Source organism: Chenopodium album, chromosome 18 (genome assembly GCF_948465745.1).
Source record: "Chenopodium album chromosome 18, dcCheAlbu1.1, whole genome shotgun sequence".
Taxonomy (NCBI): Eukaryota; Viridiplantae; Streptophyta; class Magnoliopsida; order Caryophyllales; family Amaranthaceae; genus Chenopodium; species Chenopodium album.
This window is the reverse complement of record NC_137851.1, coordinates 45,157,818-45,171,746: the sequence shown is the minus strand read 5'-3', so window position 1 is coordinate 45,171,746 and position 13,929 is coordinate 45,157,818. Positions and strand designations below refer to the sequence as shown.

General features: G+C 34.6%; 1 protein-coding gene across 1 annotated transcript; it reads left to right on the top strand.

The window, feature by feature from the left end:
- Positions 1-8,350: 8,350 nt before the first annotated feature.
- Positions 8,351-13,003, top strand: LOC145592444 (uncharacterized). Its single transcript, XM_081648892.1, has 2 exons — positions 8,351-11,212; positions 12,286-13,003. The coding sequence occupies exons 1-2, from the start codon at positions 8,617-8,619 to the stop codon at positions 12,639-12,641; spliced, it is 2,952 nt and encodes a 983-aa protein (XP_081505018.1). The 5' UTR covers positions 8,351-8,616; the 3' UTR covers positions 12,642-13,003.
- The last annotated feature ends 926 nt before the right edge of the window (positions 13,004-13,929 follow it).

The following is a 13,929-nucleotide window of genomic DNA, read 5'->3' as shown; positions in this document are numbered from 1 at the left end:
TCAAAACGTAACAAATAAAAAAGAACGAGGTAGTAGCAACTAGTCTTCGTAGAATTTTCCGTTATCATCCAATGCGGGAAATTTTCTTTACAACCCGGTAACCCCCAAGAATAAAACTTTATTTTCACAATTCATAACTACATAATATGATGATACGTTCTACGAAATACATGTTTTCTCTATTTTAATTTTCTTTAGTTTATTACGGAGTACTTTTTTTAAAAAAGGCATTACGGAGTACTTCGTATTGAATTAGTCTTTATATTTGATTTACAATTTTATTTTATTTTATTTATTTATTTATTTATTTTTATTTTTATTTTTGGAAATTGCTACCCACCTATTGTAGGTGGGTGATTTATAATAATTTATATTAATGTAGAGTATTATCTTTGTTGCTTAACTGTTTCATTATATTTTCACGTATTAAAACTAAATTTGTTGGTTACTTAAACATATTTTCATATGCAATCCGTCTTATAAAAATGTGTACTCCGTAGTATTTTTTTTCTCTCCAAATTATAGCTTGTTAGAAAAATAAAAAAAGGTACTCTCTCCATCCCTTTATTTTTGCCCCATTGCTATTTTTGGGATCAAACTTTGAAAACTTTAATCATAAATTTTTGTTAATCCATAAAAGATAATATAGTCATGAGTGGTTTTATTAGATTCGTCTCATTGTATAGTTAATTAATATCACGTTTTTATAATTTTTTCGTGTATGGAAATACAGATATAGACGTTTTAATATACGTCTTGGATACGTGTAGAGTCAAATGAGGCAAAAAAATAGAGACAGAGAGAGTAACAAAGAGAAGTTAAGAACTCATATACATATAGCTAGATTAGGAGTAAGTGTAGCCTTAATTTTGAGATATTTCTTTTGGTGAAATGGAAAAAGAAAAAATCAATTAACTTTTCATGAAAGAATAGAAATTTAATTAAAGAACAAATTAAGGCAAATATTTAGCGAAATTAAACTTAGCCGTCCTTTATAGCATTGACTAAACCTTAATAAATGTAAAATCTTCCCAACTTTTTTTTAAAAAAAATTTAATACTCCGTATGTGAAAATAAGTTGACAAGAACTACAAATTTGTAAATGCCACAGAGTACCTAAAATGTGGCATCTGATAGAGGATATCCATAGAATATTCTCATCCTAGGTTTAGAATATATTTTGTATAAGATTATCTTTGATACCTATACATATCTTATAGTTACCTAATATGATTAGGTTTCTCATTGTAACCCTATAAATATTGATCAATGGAAATCACTCTGATTAAGGAGTTTATATTATCTGACCCTATAAATATTGATCAATGGAAATCACTCTGATTAAGGAGTTTATATTATCTGACATGGTATCACAGCTTAGGTGAGATCTTGGGATCATATATGAAAATTCTCACCCTGCCGGTGGGTTGGAAAATTAAACCTACCGGCGGGATATACACAAATTTTTTATGCTTCCGCAAACACACACATATAGATTTTTTTTTTTTCCTTTTCTCAAAGTTTTTTTTAGAATCTTTATGTAACCTTGCGCCTCCCACCGACAGTAGCAACCGCGAAAGCCGCCTCCATCATTGGTGGCAATCGCATACACTACCGCCTCCCACTACTGGCAGTAACCACATCTGCCAACCTTCTCCATGTGCCGCACTCTATTTCCACCTCCTCATGACCAACAATGATTCTTACATTGCCCTATTGGTTTTTCTACACATAATCACATAGATTTTGTTTTGGTGGTCGTATATCAGAATAAGGTCAACTACTTTTGCACATCTCTTTTGCTATCAAATTGGCTCCTCTTATTGTTGCAGCACTTGGAATCTTTGTGGAGTATTGATTCTTGCTACCTGGGTTTCTCTTTTGAGATTAATTTCAAGCGGTGAAATTTAATCTTTTCTTGCGCTATTTTATTTGTTTTTATTCCACTGTGATTTCACGTAGTAGTGTAGTGTCTTCTCCCCGATGATGGTTTGATCCCTTAGCTTCTTCTTCTCTGGATTTGCAACTTAGCCCAAGTCTGTGTGCGGCTCTTCTCCTTCTCCTCCGGCCTAGCAGTGCTTATCTCTACTCTACATAGGTTGTGGTTGTTGCTTCTCGTCGTCATCACCGACACATGTCTACTACTTCTCTTTTGATCATGGGTTATCATACTATCCTTACCGTTCGATGCGTGATTCAAATCCAGTCTGAGCATCCGATTTTCTCCCGCTCTGACTGCGGGGTGTGATAGAGAATATCCATAAAATATTCTCATCCTAGGTTTAGGATATATTTTGTATAAGATTATCTTTGATATCTGTACATATCTTATAGTTACCTGATATGATTAGATTTCTCATTGTAACCCTATAAATATTGATCAATGAAAATCACTCTGATTAAGGAGTTTATATTATCTGACAGCATCGAATTTCATATACACCGTTGCATTATATTATTACGGAGTATTATATAAAGCCAATAGAAAACAGAAAGACAGCGGGCATGCATAATTGCAAAAGGTGGAGTGGAGCATCTACTATGCATCACTCACTAGCTAAGTGATTGAAATATTGATTATTGAATGAATAATCGGGAAAAATTCTCCACGTCTTAACATAGGATCGGAGGGCGCGAAATACTTTATGATGCAACAAACAAACAACATAAAATGGTTGGTCCATAAAATCGAATGTCAAACTTTAGTAAAAGATTATCGATCAACTTGTAAAATAAAGAAACACAAATTAAATAATGGAAGTGCAAGAATAAAATCTTACGAAAAGAGAAAAAAAGAGTGATTATATTTTATACTTTTTTTTTTGTTGTTGTTTTTTAAATGTATATTTAGTAAATGATAAGAAAAGAAGAAAAGAACACGTCACGAATGCAACTGGCAAACGTAAAACCTGAAGAGCCAGAATTGAGTAGAGGAAAGGAGAGCAACATGAGAGAGAGAGAGAGATAAGAGATGGATGGATGGGGCCTTTCATTCAGAATACAGACTTATTACGCCGTCAAAGTGGGACTTGTCATGTCTGGTTTACCATCCCTTGACTATGTTCTATACTTAGGACTCTACACATTAACCCTACTGTAAAATTACGCTCAGCAAAAAGATATTGGTATTTACGATCTTTTGCTTTACTCTCCTGTTTCATCTTGTTCATATTAATCCTACAATTACTTGTTTTATTTTTTATATCCATTTAAATATTTGATTAATAATATCTTTAATTACCACTGAGTATAAATTATAATGATTGAAAATTAATAATCTATAAATTGACACGATTCAAACAAGTACCTAGCTATAAGACTATATTTTTTGTTATAATACTTCCTTAATCCAAAACGTTAAAATTTACCAATGTATACATAGAGCTTGTTCTCTTCAACTTATTTTCAGTTCAACTCCAATCAGTTCAGTTCAGTTCCTAATTTTCGTCTCTCATAAAATATTCAGTTCAGCTCATTTCAGTAAATCAGTATTGGCCCATAGACACTGCAGATGACGTATATTAGATCATTAATATCTTTAATTGTTCCGTATGTATTAACAAAAGTATTAAAACACTAAATTTATTAATATATATATTGAGATAAATCTAATAAAATTTGACATGAGTACCTCCTTTCGTAAACTTACAACACTATGATATGTACAAAGTTTTAGGAAAATTACATAGTGGGAATACAAGAAGATTTTTATTTTTTTTATAATATAAAGTTGATTAGTAGGAGTGAGATATAATAATAATATGATTATTATTATTATTATTATTATTATTATTATGATAAAGGTATTGTATTTCATTTGTTTCAAATAAGATGACACACTTTGACTTTATGCACTATTTATATACACAAAGTACTTGGGTGCGGGCAGTGTTTGTGTGATTACCTCAATCCTCTCTTCCCTTTTCTTTCTTTCTCCTATGCTCTCCTCCTTTTTTTTTTTTTTTTTTTTTTTTTTTACTATACTCCTTTGATTTTTTTTTCATTCATAATTTTCATTAACACCCACAAAATCAATCAATCATCAACCATTAACACCCACAAAATCAATCAATCATCAACCCTAATTGAACGAATTTCAATGCATCACCGTTGTGCTTCAACAGGGAGTACTGTTTTCCCGGAGAAGCGGCCGCCATTCGTTGGTTGTGACTGATTGGTGGACACTTTAAATCGAAATTGGGATTGCGAGTTCGGTGGTGGCTCAATTTGGGTGGCCTGGTTCGAGTACACTATTATTTTCGCTGCCGGTGGTTGGGGCTACTTTGGTGGGTTCGACTTAAGGTAGAGGTGGTGGTAGGTGGGTTTGGTGAACGGCGGTAGGTGATGTTGTGGTTGGTGGTGAGGTGCTTGTTGGTTGTGGTGGGTTCGATGAACGGCGGTTAGTGATGTTGTGGTTGGTGGTGCGGTGGGTTGGTGGTGCGGTGGAGGAGGAAATGAAGGAGAAGTGAGGAATGAAGGAGGAATGAGGGCGGCATGAGGATTTGTGGGTTTGTTGGCTGATATGTATGAGGATTTGTTCCTATTCTCATGTGAAAGAGAGAGGAAGAGGGAAAAGAGGAGAGAGAAGGAAATAAAAATAGTTAATCATATTAGATAACAAATTATGCATATAAGCCAATAAAAGCAATATATCAGCCAATTGATGTCTGATATCAATTAACATTAGGGACATATTAGTCATTAATAAAAATGTATTAGCTAACAAAAGAAATATATCAGCCAATGAAATATACATATCATCTAATAAGAGGAATATATCAGCCAACAAAAGGTACTTATCAGCCAATAGAAGGAACATATCAGCCAATAAATGGAACATATTAGCCAACAAAATGATGAAATCAGCAAACAAAAGCAACATGTAAGCCAACAAAATAAACATATCATCCAACAAAATAAAACATATAAGCCAACAATTAAAATATACATATCAGCCAACTAAAGAAACATATAATCCAAATGATATTTGATAAAAGCTAACAAAAGGAACCTATCAAAAATTTTAAAATATATATATATATATATATATATATATATATATATATATATATATATATATATATATATATATATATATATATATATATATATATCATATATCAGCCAACAAGTGAAATGTATCAACTAACACATGAAACATATAAGCCAACAAGTAAACATATCAGCCAAGTCATCCGCAAGGAAATTTGCGTTCGGGCATCCGCACGCAATAGCTTCTCATTTATATAACTTACTTTGACTTCATTTTATGATTTTATGTTGAGAAAAAGTATACTCATGTGGGGGGTTTTGTTAGATTCATCTCAATGTCTATTATTAAAATATTAATTTTTTTTAACAATTTTTACTAGTAATATAATCAAGGATGTTTGCATTAGAAAGTATGAATTGGCAAATTTACCTAAATGAAATGTGTCATCTAATATGAAACGGAGGAAATATATGGGGTTGGTAGAAGAGAGAAATAATGAAGTATTTTTAAAAGTGGGGTTAGTGGATGAGAGAAATAATAATAAAATAATAGTCAATCATCTCCAATTTAAAAAGTGTGCAATTATTATAAAACGAACGTAAAAGAAAAGGGTTGTAATTATTACGAATCGAAGGAAATATATACTCGCGTGATTTAATGATTTAACTCTTATAAATAGTATTTGGATGTGATCATACCATCTAAAATGTTTAATTTCTTGTTTGCCCTCATTAATTTTAATTATTTTTATTTTTATTTTATTTTTAAGTATCCCTATCCCTACTTTATAAAAAGTTTAACTAAAATCTTATGAATAGTGCATGGACATTTTTATCCCTAAACATGTTCTTTTACATATTTTACCCCATTTGATTTTAAAAGCCTTAAAGTTGTCTATTGAATTTCCTAAATTGATTTTAAAAGTTATCTTTATTTCAAAAAATTGTCTCTTGAATTCACTATGTTGATTTAAAAAGTTATGTTTATTTCAAAAAATTGCCTCTTAAATTCCCTTAATTGATTTAAAAAGTTATGTTTATTTGATATTTAAAGCCATCTTTTATTCTCTTCATTTCTTTATGTTTTAATTTTCCTATTTAGAATTTATTAGAAATTTATTTTTAGATCGAACTCAATATCTTTTTACTCCTCCGTCCCATAATATAGTTCATGTTCTTATATTTTGGAGACCAAAAATGTTGTTCATAATACTATTTTTGGATAGTATGTAAAAATCAATATACCTTTTTTTTTTTTAACTTTATTCATTGAACTTCCTAATTTACTCTTAACTTATCCACTCGCATTTTATTTTTTTTCACTTTCTCTCTCCAACTTTTGTCAATAATTATGTTTTTCACTTTTTTCCCATAAATTATCCACTTGCTTTATACTTTTGTCTAGCTTTTTCCCACTTTTAATGTACTTCTTCAATATCTCCTCCCATTTCATAAATACCGTGACAAAAACACAATAGGAACCATATTATGAGACGGAGGGAGTACCATTCAGTAACTAAATTAAAGTAATAGCTCAACTAAAGTTTTCAACATTTCACAACTACATATGAAAATAGTTTTAATAAAATATTACTCAAATAGGCATAGGACATAAAAGTCATTGATAATAATTTTTTTCAAAGGGCTAGCTGCCTAGCCATAGGTAAAGATGGCACTAGGCCGGTCGGCCTGAAGCCCAACACGACCTAGCAAGAAAAAAACACGGCATGCCCGGGCACAAAAAAGCACGGCACGGTACTATGCATGTAGGCCGTGGGCCGCCTTTATATGGGAGAAGCACGATAAGGCACGACACAACTGGGCCCGGAACGAATAAGCATGCTAAAATTAATGTAATTTTGCTTTGGCACGCAAGCCTGGCACGATGACACGTGGGCCTGGGTTGTGTTTGGGCCAACCTTTTGAAAACTTCTACCCGGTACGGCACGACACAAAACTCGTGGGACGAGCCATGGGTCGGGCCTAATTTGCCCCAAAGTACGTGGGCTTGGCACGTGGCCCGACTCGGCACGGCCCAGAGCCATCTTTAGCCATAGGCTAGCCATACCACATGTTAAAATACCTTTACTAAAAACTGAACTATATGGAGTACTTAACGAATTTCATAATTTTCTCCCTAATTTCATAATTTTCTCCCTTTGTCCTTAATATTTTCTTTTCATTGTTATCTTTAAAATACATCTTAAATTCTTCAAAAAAAAAAAAAAAAGTTATATCTTAATTTTCATACATCTAATTTGGAATGGAGAAAGTAAGTTAAATGTATTTTATGATATTCCCTCCATTTTTTTAAGTGCTCATATTGACATGACACCCATACCGTTACAAGACTTTAACTAATAATATTTTTAAGTATCATCAACTATGATATTATAAAAATTGAATATTAATTATTTATTCGTTGAGACGATTCTAACAAGCACCCATAAGATTATATTTTTTTCTTATATATAATTCACAAACTTTGGTCAAATTAGGTTTAGTGAATAATACCAAAATCCCCAATGGGACACTTTAAAAAAACAAAGAGAGAGTAAACGATTTAAAGTGAAATCTAATTTTTTTTTAAGATCCTAAGGAGAAGGATCCTGACCATACCTTAACTCTTACAGTTCCTTTTTTTTTTAATTTTTTTTTAACATGGTATTATATGTTTGACACTTTAAGAATGAGGGGGGAAAGGCAAAAGAATCTCTGCCCTCAAAGTGTTTCTAGTAGAGAATTAGAGATAGAACCCCAACTTCAAAATTGAAAAATACAATCCTTATCACTAGATCAACCTTAGCTTAAGTGTTTATATTTAAGGAATTCTTGAACTCTAACTATTAGAGTCATAAAATGACTCTAACAGTTCATGTTGGTATTTCACATGATACCAACAACAAATTATATCGATACCAACAAAACATTTGTACGATCGTTGGTATTACTAAATAAGGCGATTGGTATCATAGTGTTACTATATAAAGTATAATGAAATAGTAACATGTATTATGACATTATTTTTTTCAAGTGCGGTAAATATAAATGAACGATTATGTCCTTGTTAGAGTCAATTATCGTTTAAATCTTTGTACTGGTAATGGAAAAAAAAATAAAATAGTGACGGACAAAGTGCAGTATAGATGTAGCCTTTTACTTGATTCATGTCGTCACAGTATTTAGGGGTAAAAGCAAAATATCCAAAATATAGATTGATGCTAAATTTGAGTTTTGAGTTTTTGACCCCTCTCTCTCATTACACAAATAAGACAAACCCCGTCAATCTTCCGTCTACAAATTCGTCAAAACCCGCAGAAACCTCAACAGCAATATAGGTCCCACTCACCCCTCCTCTATCCTTCCCTGCCCTTCTCTGCATGCAATTGCAATCTGCTCTCTCCTCTCTCCTCTCTCCACTGGAATACTATATTATTCACTTTCATTTCTTTATTTACTTATTTCCATTACTTAATTATATTCTTAGACCCTTCCATTCTTATATATAAACCTATTCCAGTACAATCATTCACCTCCTCCTATCTATAAACTCAACAGAATATATCCCCCATCTATCATCTTTACTTAATTTTACACGCAAACTTAACTTCAATTTCAATTTCAATGTCATCTTCATTTTCAAATTTCACCAATTTTTTTCTCCTTATTATTCTCCTTCAGTCACTTACTATTTTTAGCAATGCTATTTCTGATTCCGATATCTTACTCAAACTCAAACATTCATTCTTAGTCTCAAACAACAACAACAGCGGCAGCCTCCGTGACTGGACCTCTGGTAATGCGCACTGTAACTTTACCGGTGTTTCCTGCGACGCCGACTCTCGTGTCGTCTCGCTTAACGTTAGTTTTGTGCCTCTTTTCGGAACGCTGTCGGCGGATATTGGCTCGCTTGATAAGTTACAAACTCTCAATGTTTTCGGGTGTAATCTCACCGGAGAAATACCCTTTGAACTTTCATATCTTACTTCTCTTAGATACCTCAATATCTCAAATAATAACTTTTCCGGCGAAGTTTCCGGCGAGATTTTCACCAACTTGTCGGAGCTTGAGTTTATTGATGTTTATAATAATAACTTAACTGGGCCGCTTCCGGTCAAGCTCTCAGGTTTAAAGCGGCTGGTTCACCTTGATCTCGGTGGAAATTACTTCTCCGGCGAGATTCCGGCGAGTTATTCTGAGCTAACAACAGTCAAGTATCTCGGGTTGAACGGAAACTCTCTCTCCGGTGAGATTCCGGGGAGTTTGGGTAATATGACAAATTTGACTAAGCTCTGCTTAGGCTACTTTAACTCGTATAACGGCGGAATTCCGCCGGAGTTCGGGTCGTTAACCTCGCTTGAATACCTCGACATAGCGGGCTGCAACCTCTCCGGCGAAATTCCGAAAACGCTGGGAAATTTGAAAAACCTTAATACTCTGTTTTTACAGAAGAATCAGTTATTCGGCGAGCTACCTCCGGAGCTCTCGAAACTCGAGAGCTTGATGTCATTAGATTTATCCACAAATTCAATCACCGGAGAAATACCCGAGAGTTTCTCCAACCTCAAGAACCTCACACTTCTCAGCCTGTTTCAGAACAAATTCTACGGCAGAATTCCGTCTGGTATAGGCGACTTGCCGTACCTTGAGAAGTTGCAAGTGTGGAATAATAACTTTACTTTTGAATTGCCGCAGAATCTCGGCAAAAATGGGCGGTTAAAGACGCTTGACATTTCGGCGAATCGAATAACCGGGAATATTCCTAAGAGCCTCTGCAATGGTGGTATTTTACAGTTGTTAATTCTGTTTAATAACGCCCTCTTTGGTCCGCTCCCTAAAGAGCTCGGCGATTGTAAGTCGTTGCAGCGGCTTCGAATCTCGAACAATCAGCTCTCAGGGGAGATTCCTGCTGGTATATTTAACTTGCCGGGATTGACCACTGTTGATCTTAATGATAATGAGTTTTCCGGCGAGCTTCCGGCGGAGATGACTGGTGGTAATATCGGTGAGCTTGACTTGTTTAATAACATGTTCACCGGAAAAATACCGCCGGCAATCGGAAACTTGAAGATGCTTCACAGGCTTTCTTTGCAGAATAATCGATTTTCCGGCGAGATTCCGGCGGCATTGTTTGGCTTGAGTCAGTTGCAGGGGTTGAATGTGAGTGCTAACAATCTTGAAGGTGAAATTCCGGTGGAAATTGGACGGTGTAAGTCATTGATCGCGGTTGATTTCAGCCAAAACAATCTCGCCGGGGAGATTCCGACGTCGATTTCAGAGCTAGAAGACCTTGGCATTCTCAATCTGTCTAAGAATTCTCTGACCGGATATATTCCAGAAGATATCGGCTCGATTTCGAGTCTCTCTGTTCTTGACCTCTCCTACAACAATTTCTATGGTACAATACCCTCCGGAGGTCATTTCTCCGTCTTCAAACCGACGTCGTTTGCAGGGAACCTGAACTTGTGCTGGCCTCACAGAGCTCTACCTTGTCCTATCTATAACCCGCCTTCGAAAAAACACCATACGTCGTCGTTTTCCTCATCCAAGTTGATCATCTTAACCATAGGACTAGTCACTTTAGTCCTCTTATCATTAGTGACTCTAAGCATTTACAAGAAGAAGAGTCTAGAAGGTTCTAAAGCGTGGAAGGTCGAAAGGTTCCAACGTCTCGATTTCAAGGCGGATGACATTGTTGAATGCCTCAAAGAAGAGAATGTCATAGGAAAGGGTGGAGCCGGAATTGTGTACCGAGGTGTGATCCCGGATGGCACCGATATTGCAATTAAACGGTTGGCCAACCGGGGGAGTGCCAAGAATGATCTTGGCTTCTCAGCCGAGATATCTACCTTGGGGAAGATTAGACATCGTAACATAGTAAGATTGTTGGGGTATGTAGCGAACAAGGATACAAACTTGCTAGTGTACGAGTACATGCCGAATGGGAGCTTAGGGGAGAAGCTTCACGGATCAAAAGGAGCGCATTTGCAATGGGAGATGAGGTATAAGATAGCAGTGGAAGCAGCAAAGGGGTTGTGCTACTTGCACCATGATTGTAACCCCAAGATATTTCATAGGGATGTCAAGAGTAATAATATACTCTTGGACTCTGATTATGAGGCTCATGTTGCTGATTTCGGGCTTGCTAAGTTTCTATGGGATGCTGGTGCTTCCGAGTGCATGTCTTCTATTGCCGGTTCTTACGGCTACATTGCTCCAGGTAACACTCTTTTGGAACACTTCTTTTCGTTTTTAATCGCATTTATCTACTGTAATTTAGCTCCTGTGTTGCCTATGTATATTGGTTTTAATTGTTGCAATGTTATGGGATTGAAAACTGGTCAGAATTACTTGTTTATTTAAAGAATTGAAAATTTGGAAATTATGGCTTGTTTAATATTGAAATGTGTGTATTAAGGCCTTAACTATTTAAGGGTTATGGCCTAATAGCCAGTTGCATCTGATGTGGAGTGTATGTGTCGAAACCAATCAGATATCAACCATCAAAATTCTAATTACTATCTCTTATCGACTTATCATAGATTAATTGCAAGAAATCTCATTTTTAGAGGTTGTGAATTGCCAATTGTGACTAGTGATAGAATTGCACTGATGTGGACATGTGGTTCATCGCACTCCTATTGTATAAGAAAATCTCGATTTAAGCTGGCTATAATAGGCAAAAATGTTTGAATGTTTTGTGGAATCGGCCAAGTAGTAATTTTGTTGCCCCAAAAATGTTGCCTGGCTCTGGACTATGGTGGTTTCATAATTTTCTGTCAAAAGAGTTTAAGTCGGTTGGATTTTGGACTAGTCCTGCTGAATTTTTTATCCATAGAAAAAACCTGGCAAATTCCAGTTCATGGCAAGTTTGGTATACTCTACCTCCCTCTCTTGATACCTTGTACTCGATAAACTTGAGACTGAACAAGGATATAACCTATCTTATATTTAGTTTGTCGATTTCAACTATTTAGCCAAATTAGTTTATGAAATCTAAGCTTTGGAACTTTACTTCATACTTTGTAGTTATGAAAAAGAATTTATCTACATAAATAACCTGCCTTTGTCGCCTTTACCTGCGATACTCGCTTGAAGTACTGAACCGTCCCAGTTTTTGTTTCAATTTAGATTAAAATGCATCAATGATTATAGTACTTAATTCAAGGCTGGTGATTTGAGTATGTTTAATTGTGTACCACAATTGTTGGGATGAACAGAAAAAGAAAATGCCTGTATGGCAATATGCACCTAATGTTGACCTAATATGATTATGCTCTTTTTCATGAACAGAATATGCCTACACACTGAAGGTAGACGAGAAAAGCGATGTGTACAGCTTCGGAGTAGTGCTGTTAGAGCTAATTGCAGGACGGAAACCAGTGGGAGAATTCGGTGATGGAGTAGACATAGTAAGATGGGTGAGGATGAATGAATCTGAGATCTCTCAGCCATCAGATGCAGCAACAGTCTTAGCTATCCTCGACTCTAGGCTACACGATTACCAGCTTTCTAGTGTTATCAACATGTTCAAGGTTGCAATGTTGTGCGTTGAGGAAGAGAGCTCTAACAGGCCTACTATGAGAGAAGTTGTTCATATGCTCACTAATCCTCCTCAGCGTATCGTCTCTACTCCCAGCCTTCTTTGATTACGAGTACAATGTTTGAGCATTTCCAGATTTTTGGGGTCTGTTGTCTATCATGGTAATAGCTAATTCTTGAGTAAATAAAAGCACATACATAATTGTACTAATAATCTGTTCCTACCAGCAACCAAATTGAGTTTCTTGTGCTGAAAAAAGAAGGGCTATATGACCTAATGCCTATGTAGAAGAATGGTTGTCCTAAAAAAAAAAAAAAGTAGAAGAATGGTTCATTCTAGATTTTGTATGTAATATACTGATTATTAGTAATGCCCAGTAAGTTGTATATAAATATTTGTGGATGATTTTATTACTATAATTAAATGCTATTTTCTTTATGATTATAATATGGGTTAATAAATGGCGTGTCTGTTTTACGTATGTGATAAAAGGTATCTCTTTTCCTACTTGATTTATCATATATTAACTAGCCTTTTGACCCGTTCGATGCACGGGTTGTTACTTGGTTATTTCATATATAGATATGCTTTTCAATAGTTGAAATTTTTGATATGAAATATGAAGTAATTGTTTCATTGCTAAAACTTAAAAGAAAGAAAAAAAAAAAAAAAAAAAAAAAAAGAGAGAGAGAGAAGGTAGAACTGTAGAAGAAGATGAAGGAATTTAGTTAGTTATATATACATAAAGATCGTGGAATATGAAATGACATATTAGTTTAAGTTATATTTTAAGTCTAGGAGTTGAAAAGACATTTTTTTTTCATTATAATTCATATGTTTATGTGATGTGTATTAATTGGATCAACTTGATTTTATTATGGCGGAAATAAAACACTTTATTTTCTTTATTGAATTTGCAAGTTATAGAATGCATAAACACTTAAACAAAAAGATTTAGAAAGGTGACATGTGTCATATGGGGTAATGGGTGAGTAGTGACTTGTGATGACATGTGTCATATGAAAAATTTGTGGTTTGTGTTTTTAAATACTAAGTATGGATATATTATTGTAAATGGTGATCTTGAAACTTATTTTGAAGTTGTGAATATATCTTATTTGAAAATTTTGGGTAAGAAAATACTCCGTAGCTTATTTATATGCAATGAAGAGTATCAATTAACCACACTCCTTCCGTGTTTTAATAAGTGTTACACTTCGAGTGGCACATAGTTTTAGGGCCTGTTCACTTCAGCTTAATTTCAGTTTAGTTTAGCTCCAATTAGTTCAGTTCCGTTCCAATCAGTTCAGTTCCTAGTTTTCTTCTCTCATAAAATATTCATTTCAACTCTATTCAGTTTAGTTCTGCTCCAATCAGTTCAGTTCAACTCCAAT